Source organism: Canis lupus, chromosome 32, assembly GCF_048164855.1.
Source record: "Canis lupus baileyi chromosome 32, mCanLup2.hap1, whole genome shotgun sequence".
NCBI classification, from domain to species: Eukaryota; Metazoa; Chordata; class Mammalia; order Carnivora; family Canidae; genus Canis; species Canis lupus.
In genome coordinates, this window is record NC_132869.1 from 16,859,873 (window position 1) to 16,870,767 (window position 10,895).

At 36.5% G+C, this 10,895-nt stretch overlaps 1 protein-coding gene and 1 pseudogene across 1 annotated transcript; both read left to right on the plus strand.

Annotated features, from left to right (window-relative positions):
- Window positions 1–1,399: 1,399 nt before the first annotated feature.
- LOC140622592 (jupiter microtubule associated homolog 2 pseudogene) lies at window positions 1,400–2,766 on the plus strand (annotated as a pseudogene).
- A 6,805-nt stretch (window positions 2,767–9,571) lies between these two features.
- LOC140622593 (monocarboxylate transporter 1-like) lies at window positions 9,572–10,692 on the plus strand (the record flags this gene model as incomplete). Its single annotated transcript, XM_072808249.1, has 2 exons — window positions 9,572–9,600; window positions 9,639–10,692. Coding segments are annotated over 2 exons (1,083 nt in total), but the record flags the coding sequence as incomplete, so codon positions are not given.
- Between the last annotated feature and the right edge of the window lie 203 nt (window positions 10,693–10,895).

Genomic DNA, 10,895 nt, shown 5'->3' on the forward strand with positions numbered 1-10,895 from the left:
TTGTACTCTTGAAACTAACATATCATTGTGTGTCAAATACACTCAAATAAAAAATTAATTATTAAAATTAAATAAAAATAACACAAAGGATTCGGAAATGACCTCCTTCAGGTATGCTTACTGCCACACCTCTTCAAAATACTAGTCTTTATGCCTTAATTTGTTAAAGGCTCAGTTTAATGTTGGAGTTAATAGATAGTAATAATGTAAACATAATATTTAAATATACTAATAAGGGTTCATATACACAAACCATTTACCATACTGACCAAATATCTGTTTTTCCAAAACACTAAAATACGTGTGTGTGAGTGTGCATCTTCAATATCTAAAAGTGACATACTTAATGGCAAATGAAGGAATATTTACCCCTTAATACCAGAACAAAAGGCAAGGATGTCTTTTCTTAAAACTCATCAACGGTTCTTAGCCAGTACAATAACGCAAGAAGACAAAAGATATTTTTTTAAAAAGACAAAACATAGAAGGATAGAAGTAAAATTTTCCTTATTCATAAATTATATGATAGTTGTTAGGAAGGACAAATAATTTTTCTTTACCTTCTTTGGTTCTTAGCTGAGATCCCCTGTATCAAAAGAGATTAATAGGAGAAAAACAAACAAGTTTAATAACAGGTGTACCTTCTATATACACTTACTTTCTATATACATGGAAAACTGAGTAATTCCCCAAATGGCTTTAGCTAACACCTTAAATACCATCTTCAGCTAACTACAAAAGAAAGATGTTGGGGGGGGGGGTGATATGAAGGGAGGCCTGTTAATTGAGGGGTTGCCAGGAAAAGCATAGTAACAAGTAAGAGTGTGGTTGCTGTGGAGATCTAAATCCTTCCCTTCTCCATTGGTAAGTTTCTGAAGATTTAGTCATCTTTCTATTCCTTGTACAGAGACTGAAGAGACACCTTTATACATAGAGGTTCCCTAATAAATATAAATGTCTCTTACAAAAGGGTGACTTCTACTCTGTTTTCAGAGGTTCTTCTTGTGTCTGCACTTTCTTTAAAATAATAAGCCTAAACAATTCTTATGCCCAAGGCATATCTGGGGTGGCAAAATCTGCTCCCCTTAATTGTCTACATAGAAAATACTAAGAAATATTGAAAAAAAAAAGAAAGAAGAAAGAAAGAAAGAAAGAAAGAAAGAAAGAAAGAAAGAAAGAAAGAAAGAAAAGCCTGCTAGGAAAATCAAGAGAATTTAACAAGGTTGCAGAATAAAAGGTCAATATAGTAAAAGTAATTGTATTTCTATATATTAACAACAAACAATTGGAAAATCAAGTTAAAACTAAGGCCAAATGCATTTAACAAGGTTTGGAGGAGGTGCCCCCATCCATAGGTGACATGTTCCAGGGTCCAGAGAGGGTCTAGTTGGCTCCAGCCATGAAGTCCTTGGTAGGAGAGGTGAGCAATCTTTTTGGAAGCTGATCCTTTGAGCAGGCCCAAAAGGATGGCATCTAATTTTTTTAGACCAACTGAAGAGCCTCACTTAGAACATATCTAAAAGGACCAATCCCCCAAAGGGGAAAGGAAGTGGTACCTTTGATGCCTATGCAGATTCAGCATCTGAACCCACCTGGTAATATATTTGGGTCCCCAGTCACTGCCACTTTACCTTTGGCACACCCAAATAAACCCAAGGATCACATGTTCTTGTGTGAAGGAGGAGACCCCAAATCAGCCCTTAAAACTGCAATGAGCACCTCATGCAGAGAAGAGCTGGGTGAAAAGGGCAGCCCTGGAGAAGCAGGCCTCATCCAGCAGCCCATGCCCAGGTCCATAGGTAATAGTCATAAGCCCGGGTTGGGCCCATCATCTCCTCACAGCAAAGTCCTGAACCTGTCTGGAGGCAAATCCAGTATCTCTCTTTACAAAGAGAGGGCTGCTTCCTTTGTAGCCAAACAAAACTCTAGAGAGGTAGGATTTCATACATAGTTTTTTTTTAGCCCAAAGGAGCCAGGTGGGGAGATGGTGGGTTGTGTATCTGTAGGTGCTCTGTTTAGGCCCCATTGCCATCACAGAGTTGTGAAGGATCCCACCGACCAGACTGCTGCCAAGAGACATGTCCTGGTAGGGATAAAATGTGACTTCCTGTGTGCCCACTCCCTTGTAAACTGCAGATGTGACAAGACTCTATGAGAGGTGTGAGGGCAGGAGGTGCAAGGCCACAGTGCAGCCTGGTGATGGAGGACTGCTTACAGCCTCATTGCACCAGAGCTTGGCTGGCTGACCTGGGGTCCAGGATTCACTAATAACAGAGTATAAAGCCTTGGCAAGAAAATAAAAAACTACCTTTCTGTTGCTGTCATATACAGGAGGGAGTCAAAACACTAATGGTGGGGATTGAGGGTCACATCATTCCCCAGGCATGGTTTCTGACCCCAGGGCTACAGCTACTGGCTCCCAGTGCCTCCTTTCCAGTTGGCCCCAAATGTGTTGCTCTGTACTCTTCTTGAGACACCTCAGTTGCTTGTCCTCAACAGCTGTTGACAAAAAAACTAAGTCATTCTCAGTCTCAGCTTTATGGAAAGATTTTGTGCCCAGATCCTCTGAGGTACTCCATTTCTGCCATCTAAAAGCTTGGCTCGATCTTATGGAGGAATCTCTGCCTTCCATTCACAGGTTCATTTTGCTGGGAATTATTCCCTTTTTCTTCTCATCAGCCTCCAGTAGAGGCCTTTGCCCATCACCAAGGATGTGGACAGCTCCTTTCACAAGTCACAGTTCTTCCTATTTGGAAGGCCCCATGACTTCAGCAACTTTAAAACTCTGTCCACGTGCACCCAGATAATAGGCTTATTTAAATCCTTTATCAATCTTACTTTATTCCTGTTGACAGTGGAAAGAAGAGATGCTCCAGAACCTTGCATTCTTAGGTTTGAATTTTCAATAATATCTAAAGAGCTATTCTAAAATATCAGCTTTACATAAGTGACTGGTGACTGATCTGTTTCTGACACCTTTCTAGGAAAAAGTCATTTGCTCTGGTACAGCAAAGAGAAAGAAAAGTTTGCTTAACTGCTCTTTATAAAACTTTGCAAAACCTCTGAACCATATTCAGTTTCCAGAAGAGACCTGGAGACCTTAGGCCAGAAGATTAAGTAGTTTGACAACAAAGTCTCAAATGGCCAATTCCACGATTCTTGCCAGGAAAGATAGTGGGCTGGCCAATCATGTTGTTTTAAGTCATCAGGCAAAAATTTCTCCCAGCTATCCCTTAAAGGTCTCTTATACTTCAGTTCTTATATTTTACTCAAGTTGGACCACCAGTTAACAGAGGACGGGGTTTGGGTGGGGTAGCTATTGGTATGAGTGCCTACAAAGCTAATGCCAGGTGCTAAAAATACCTACATCGTTGTTAAAATTTTGAAAAGAAACCATGCTGTTTATTCACACTCATAGTGGCCCTAGACACTTAAGTGCCTTCAGGAGCTATCTGCTGAGCTCCACCTCTTACATGTGGCCCATTGAAGGGATCTGCACATGGCTTTGTTAACCAAAAACAATTTCCCCCCTTTCAACTGCCCTGTTCACTCGGGAGTCAAGAAACTCATTCCATGCTACATTCTCAAGTACTTCCTGTCTCCATCCTTCAAATGGCCATATATAAGAAAGTTGTTTGGAATTCAGAGCATTTTCCCCATTAAAGAGTGTCATAAATGGTGCCTGGGGTGTAAGCCCAAACACACTAACTTGCTTAACAATGAATGCAACGTTCTAATGGTAGAAATGAACTGCCATTTGTGATTATGTTTTGTTTTGTTTTTTAATATGCAAGAAAATGATTTGTGAATTCCAAATTGGATTGCCAGGAACTCAGGCCTGGTAGTGCTGGCCCCTGTGGCTTCCTCCCTGCCCTCAATGTTCACACAGTGAGAAGAGCTCTCTAGTTCCGTCCACTGGCAGGTATCTTGGGTGGAGACAGGGAGGCAAATGTGGGAATGGCAGCAAACATGAACTGTAGGAAAAGCCTCTGTGCAGGGGAGACAGATGCTTTGCCTCTCTTTTCTTCCCATCTTTCCCTCCTTGGGGCCACAGAAATGGGTTTAGAATGTCTGGTAGTATAGTCACTGGGAGAAGCAGGAGAGGAGTTTCTGCTGCTCCTGTGAGCCTGATGGGGTGGCCATTTATATTTGGGAAATGCTCTATACATTAGGGACTGCCTGTATTTGGAAGATTCATTAACTCTTAGCATCCTGTTCTCAACCTCTAAGCTGCATTGAGAAATTATTAGTCTGCATTTTTAGTAACTCTTAAAACTTTTTTTATGTGCATTTGGTGCCGACTATTTTCTAGAGCTGTATCAAAAACAAAAAAGCCTGTATCACATCACAATGTAGTTTTGAAAGGGGCATTTTGTTTTTACAAGGAAAGATTGGTCATAACTATTGAATCATGAAAAAAGAAAATAATTCAACAATGTTTAATTAACACTAAAAGAATATCTAAATAAGCAGAGCAGAATGATAAATCATTTTAAAACAATGGAAGACTCAAACTGTTAAAGTGTTCATTTTCCCCAGATTAATCAATGTATTTAATGAAATCTCAAATTTTTAGTAGTCTTTTTGTTGATGAACTAATTCTAAAATTGATATGGAAAGGAAATGTATTTAAAATAGTCAAAATCCTGAATAAGAACAAAATTGGAGGATGTACATTGCCTGATTTCAAGACATATAATATGGCAGTAATTCATGACAACAGTCATGATAACATTGTATTGATATAAAAATACACCTACAGATCAATGGAATAGAATAGAGATTCCATAAGTAGATCATACATGTATAATCAAATAATTTTTGGAAAGGTGTCAATTCAATTCAATGAAGGAAAAAGTCTTTTAAACAAATGTGCTAAAGCAACTGGGTATCCCTATTGAAATTAATGAGCCTCATTCCAGTTTCACATTATACACAAAATTTAATTTGACATGAACCAGACCTAAATGTAAAAGCTAAAACTTAAACTTCCTAGAGGAAAACTTCATAACCCTAAAGTAGGCAAAGATTTATTAGATAAGATAACATAACGTTATCAAGATTTATTAGATAAGATAACATGATGTTATCTAGAGAACAAAAAGGCCGTCCATTGACTGGGAGAAAATATCTGTGATATGTGTATCTGACAAAAAAAAAAAAAAAGCTTGTATTCAAGTCATATAAACAATCACTATAATTCGATAATAAAAAGTCAATCAATCTAATAAAAAATAGGCACACATTTGGACACATACACACAAAAATATCCTTCACAAAAATCTTCATTTCTTTTAACTGTTACCATGATAGCTTAAGCCCCAGGTCTTTCATCATTATTATTTTTGGTGGTAACAACCCAGTGATAATACCCAAGCAGAATCTTCTGAAGCGGAGGCAGAGAAGCCCCACATATAAAGATAATAAGGTTTTAATGGCTATTCTACTCTTGAACAAACCCAGCCCATTACAGAGTTATCATTTAGCTTTATAGCATCACAATCATATAAAAGTTAACTGTAGTGCTTCAAGCTCTTTCCCTTATCCTGGAAATTTTCCCAAGGCTATCCATTGAAGAGCAGATTGATCTCATATCAAACCCAACAGGATTGGGATAGGAATTTTACATTGATTTAACCAAATAGACTGACAAAACATAACCCCTTGGATAAACAAAGATGTATCTAGAAAGGTTATTGTATTAGTGCATTTGAACACTAAATCTAATCAGAGCATAATTATTTAATTACTGTTTTATTATACAGGTAAGTCATGTCTATTTAATCAAGCCTCTTAAATCCCATTCACACTTACATGATCCCACAAAAGAAGTTCCTGTTAGTTTTCTTAATAGAGGAAAAGCATATAGGCATAACTCAAATTACAGAAGTACTACCCTCAAATTTATAAACCATATTATTACAACTGAATACATTTCATCCCCATTAATATTTTAAATTTGAACTCTTTCTCTGAATGTGAAAGTAATTCATGCTTGTAAGAAAAAATAGAGTTAGCAAAAATGTAAAGGAGAAAAAATATCACTTAATCCAGTGATCCAGAAAAAAATCATTGTTCAAATTTTCAGTGCTACTTTTTATTATTTTTCATAACTTTTTGTTTGTATACCTGAGATCATATAGTGACACATTTTTATGCTGCCTTTTTTATTGACCAATACATAAATTATATACATTAATTACCTATTTAGGCTTAAAATTGGGGTAATTTTATGTTACATTTTGGACAATTTTGTTTCACATTTGGAAAACTAGGAAAACTGAAACAAAAACATAATTTCTAACAGCCAGGGGATGAGTTTTATTGTATGTTGTATTTCCATCCAATTCTTTTTCCATGCTATTATTCCTACTTAGCATATGTATGAAGTTTTAGATTCTCAACTAATTTAATAACTATATTGTACACATTTTATTACACTCCTTACTAGACTAGACACTGTAATTTTAAAAACCCATCAAATTGTTTAGTGATATATAGTTCTTGTTATATTAATTTCCATTTCTTTGTTTCTAATGAGGTTAGATATGTTTTTATACATTGTTTGGTGTTTTTCCAGTGAAGTACTACCATTTTCTTAATAATTTGTCATGCTTTCTTTGAAGTTAAGGATACCATCTTTTTTCTGGCATATCAGGTACAAAGAATTTTCCCACTTTGCCTTCTAATATGCTTAAGCTTTTGCCATTCCCATTTTTTAAAATGATCAAGCAATCCAATAGATCTCCAGTTGTAATTTTATATATTGCTTTCAAGTTTAAAAAGCCTCTACATATCCATCCCTTTGTTGATATCTGCTTACATTCCTTCTTTTTAATAACTATATTTTCTAGATATGTCCATTAAAAAACTCTACATATTTATCTCTTCACTTTATATTTTTTCTATTTGTGAATCCATTAGTTTTTCTTTTCTTGCCTTCCTTACGGCTGCCTTCTTTAAAACTTTCTAGCTTCTCAAATAAGATGGTATCTCATTCATTTATCTTTCTTAAATGATAACCCATAGGGATATAAGTTTACTTTTGAATATGTATTTTGGACTATCCTAGAAATTTTGATATATAGGATTCTCTTTTTAATTATTTTCTAAAGACATTTTAATTGCATTTTTATTCCCTCTTTAACTAAATTGCTATTCAACGGAATCTTAATTTTTAGTTTTGTGGATATTTGGTAAAAAGATGTAAACTGGCCCATCTAGTTTCCATTTTTATTTAAATTGAGGGTTTTCTCATGGCTTTGAATATGATTAAGTTTTATAAACATTTCCCACGTTTGACAACATATGTATTTTCTATCTGTGAGTATAAATTTATATTGTTAACAAGCATTTGTGCTTATTTACTTTGTGTCTTAATTTGTCAAAGTACTTAGCTGAAGCACCTCACTATAGTGGTTTTTGATGTCAAATTATTTATAATATTTTTCTTGCTGTATTTTATGTGCATGGAGATTTATTGTTGTTATCCCTTCACAATGAATTTTATCAAGTGAATTACCTACTGTCCCATTCAATGCTTTTTTTTCTCCTTGAGTTCTACTTTGATATTATTATTGTGACTTTTGCTTCCATCTCTTTTTTTTTTTTTTTTTTTTTGCATCTGCTATTGAGAGCCAAGTTTAACTCACAGGTAAGTGTCATAATAAATATATTTAATCTTAGTTCTATTATTTTATGCCTTCTCTATTTTTCTTTTTTTTGTGTGTGTGTGGCTTACTAGGTACCTTGTATTTTTGTAGTTTTCTTTGCAGACTTTGTTTTATTTGTTTTTACCCCCTACATTTGTCAAGTAGAAATTCTATTTTTTAGTTGTACTTGGAGTTGTCCATAGGGTTAACAAATGTTTAGATTAACTTCTTACTTTCTGAAAGTAATTACTTAGAAATATGCATTTAAAATAGATATATTTAAACTGAAGACCCAAATGATGCTGTACATAGTTGGAATAGGGCACAGCATAATGTATGGCTGCTATATCTCAGTAAAAATCTGAAAAATGTAACTATTATGATAACAGATTTATGGTTTGTTAATAAAAATATTTGTTATAATTGCAATTATGCTAGAATTCTTAGGAGGAACAAAAAAAAATGAATCAAAGTGATGATTTTCTTGCCACTATTTTCCCAACAAAATGTTATGATGTCCTTAGGGTCATGTTGCACAAGTACCAGCCATATTTCAACTTATGCATTTAAAATGTATTTAATAATTTCCTATTGGGCAGCCCAGGTGGCTCAGCAGTTTAGCGCCACCTTCAGCCCTGGGCGTGATCCTGGAGACCTGGGATGGAGTCCCACGTTGGGCTTCCTACATGAAGCCTGCTTCTCCCTCTGCCTGTGTCTCTGTCTCTGTCTCTCTCTCTCTGTGTGTGTGTGTCTCTCATGAATAAATAAATAAAATCTTAAAAAAAATAATTTCCTATTATGTTTGAGGGACTCATGAACAAATTATATATGGTTCCTACCATTATGAAACATACAGCCTACTTGGGGACACAGATAATAAACAAGTAAAAAAAAAGAAACACACAGATGCAGATGCTCACACGTGTGCGCACACACACACACATACACACATCCCTTAAATCTTCTGAAAAATTTTCAGATGTATTTTAAAAAGAAGCTTCATTTATTAAGTAATATATGTGAATAAGTCCATATATTAACATGGCAGTTCTAACTTAAATTTTCTCTTCAGTGATGCTTTATTTCCACTGCTTGCCTTCCAGCTAGTTATAATCCTTAATATATTCACTTGAAATTTCCTGTAAGAATTTTTGCTAATGTTTAATACATTGTCTTTCACAGAACATGATATAACTTAGAGATCTTTTAGGCCCAGGGTGGTAAATATAGGCATTAATGTCACACTCCCACCTTCCAAGCCCATGGCAGACATTGGCCATCAATATTGATGGCCATTTATTTTAATGCTAAATATAGCCCAGGAATCACTTTTACCTTAGCATTCCAGTTTGTACTAACCACCTGAAGTTTTTGAACATGAGATGGGACCTTTTAGAAAAATTCCTGTTTTGGAGTCGGCAAACTCATTGCTAACTAAACCTTAAAAATATAAAGTAATTAGTAATTCCATATTTGCAAGAATCTTCTTGAGGAACGATTTTGTGTCAGAATTTTCAAACAGGGATTAATTTGAAAGTGAGACAAATCAAATGTCTCTACCATACTGGTTATTCTTAGCCCTATGTCTCTTCCAGCTCAATTTTTAGGACTATTATTTGGAGATCCTGAACTAGAACTGTGGCATTAGGGCATCTGTTCCCTAACTATATTATCTCAGAACAACATTCTCTTTCTTTTGGTTCAGATCCTTTCTTCAATTTCTTTTTTTTCATACAACTCGCTCTTCATTTCTCATGACATTAAGCATGATGCTCTATTATAACCACATGGCAATGTGAAGTCTAAACATTAAGGTGTCACAAAAGGCTTATTTAAGAATAGACATTGCACAATTGAGAGCTTTACTGTTTATTCAACCAGTATTTATTGAGCATCTTCTGTGTTACCTTTAACTTTACTTGTATATTGGATTCATTGGATTCATTGGAGGTCTTGGGCTTATCAACTTATCTCAAGAGCCTAGTACATTGCCTCCCACTTGAATCCAGCTTTGACCATTATTGGCAAGTATTTCTATAAGAGGCGACCACTGGCTAATGGACCGGTCATGGCAGGCAGCCCTGTGTTCCCCTCTACTCTGGCTCCCCTCAATCAGGCTCTCTTTGATATCTTTGGCTGGAGAGGAAGCTTTCTAATTCTTGGGGGCCTCCTACTAAACTGCTGTGTAGCTGGAGCCCTGATGCGACCAATAGGGCTGCCACCAACCAGTGCAGGGAAAGATAGGTCTAAAGTATCCCTTCAGGAAGCTGGAAAATCTGACGAGAAAAAGGGAACAGGTGATACAAATACAGACTTTAATGGCAGAAACCCTAAAGAAGAGAAACCATTGGTTTTTCAAACAGTTGAGAAACAGTTGGACTTATCCCTGTTTAGCCACAGAGGCTTTCTACAATACCTCTCTGGGAATGTGATCATGGTTTTTGGGCTGGCTACTCCTTTAGTCTTTCTTAATAGTTATGCCAAGAGTCAACATTACTCTAGTGAGAAGTCTGCCTTCCTTCTTTCTATTCTGTCTTTTCTCAATATTATAGCCAGACCTTCTATGGGACTTGTAGCCAACACCAAGTGGATAAGACCTCGAGTTCAGTATTTTTTTGCAGCTTCTATTGTTGCAAGTGGAGTGTGTCATCTACTAGCACCTTTATCCTCTAGCTACACTGGGTTCTGTGTCTATGTGGGCTTCCTTGGATTTGCATTTGGATGGCTCAGTTTGGTGTTATTTGAAACACTGATGGACCTCATTGAATCCCAGAGGTTCTCCAGTGCCGTGGGATTGCTGACCATTGTGGAATGCTGTCCTGTCCCCCTGGGGCCACCACTTTTAGGTCGTCTGAATGACATCTATAGAGACTACAAATACGCCTACTGGGCATGTGGCGTGATCCTAATTATTGCAGGCATCTATCTCTTCATTAGCATGGGCATCAATTATCAACTTGTGGCAAAAGAGCAGAAAGCAGAGAAGCAGCAAGAGAAGAAGCCAAGAGAAGTTATTAAAGCAGCAGAATCTATAGAATAGAGAGGCCCATGCGGCCCTAAAGAGAAGAAACATCTCATCTGAATCATGGATAACCAGAGGAGCTTTGAACCAAAAATACCTTAAAAATTCTACTGAATCATGTTCTGTTAGTGCTGCTCACCACAGCCAGTGGACATCTGTGTGGAAGTCATACTGATGAGGGGGCAGAAGGCTAGCTGAGGACAAGCATGAGCTGATACCCC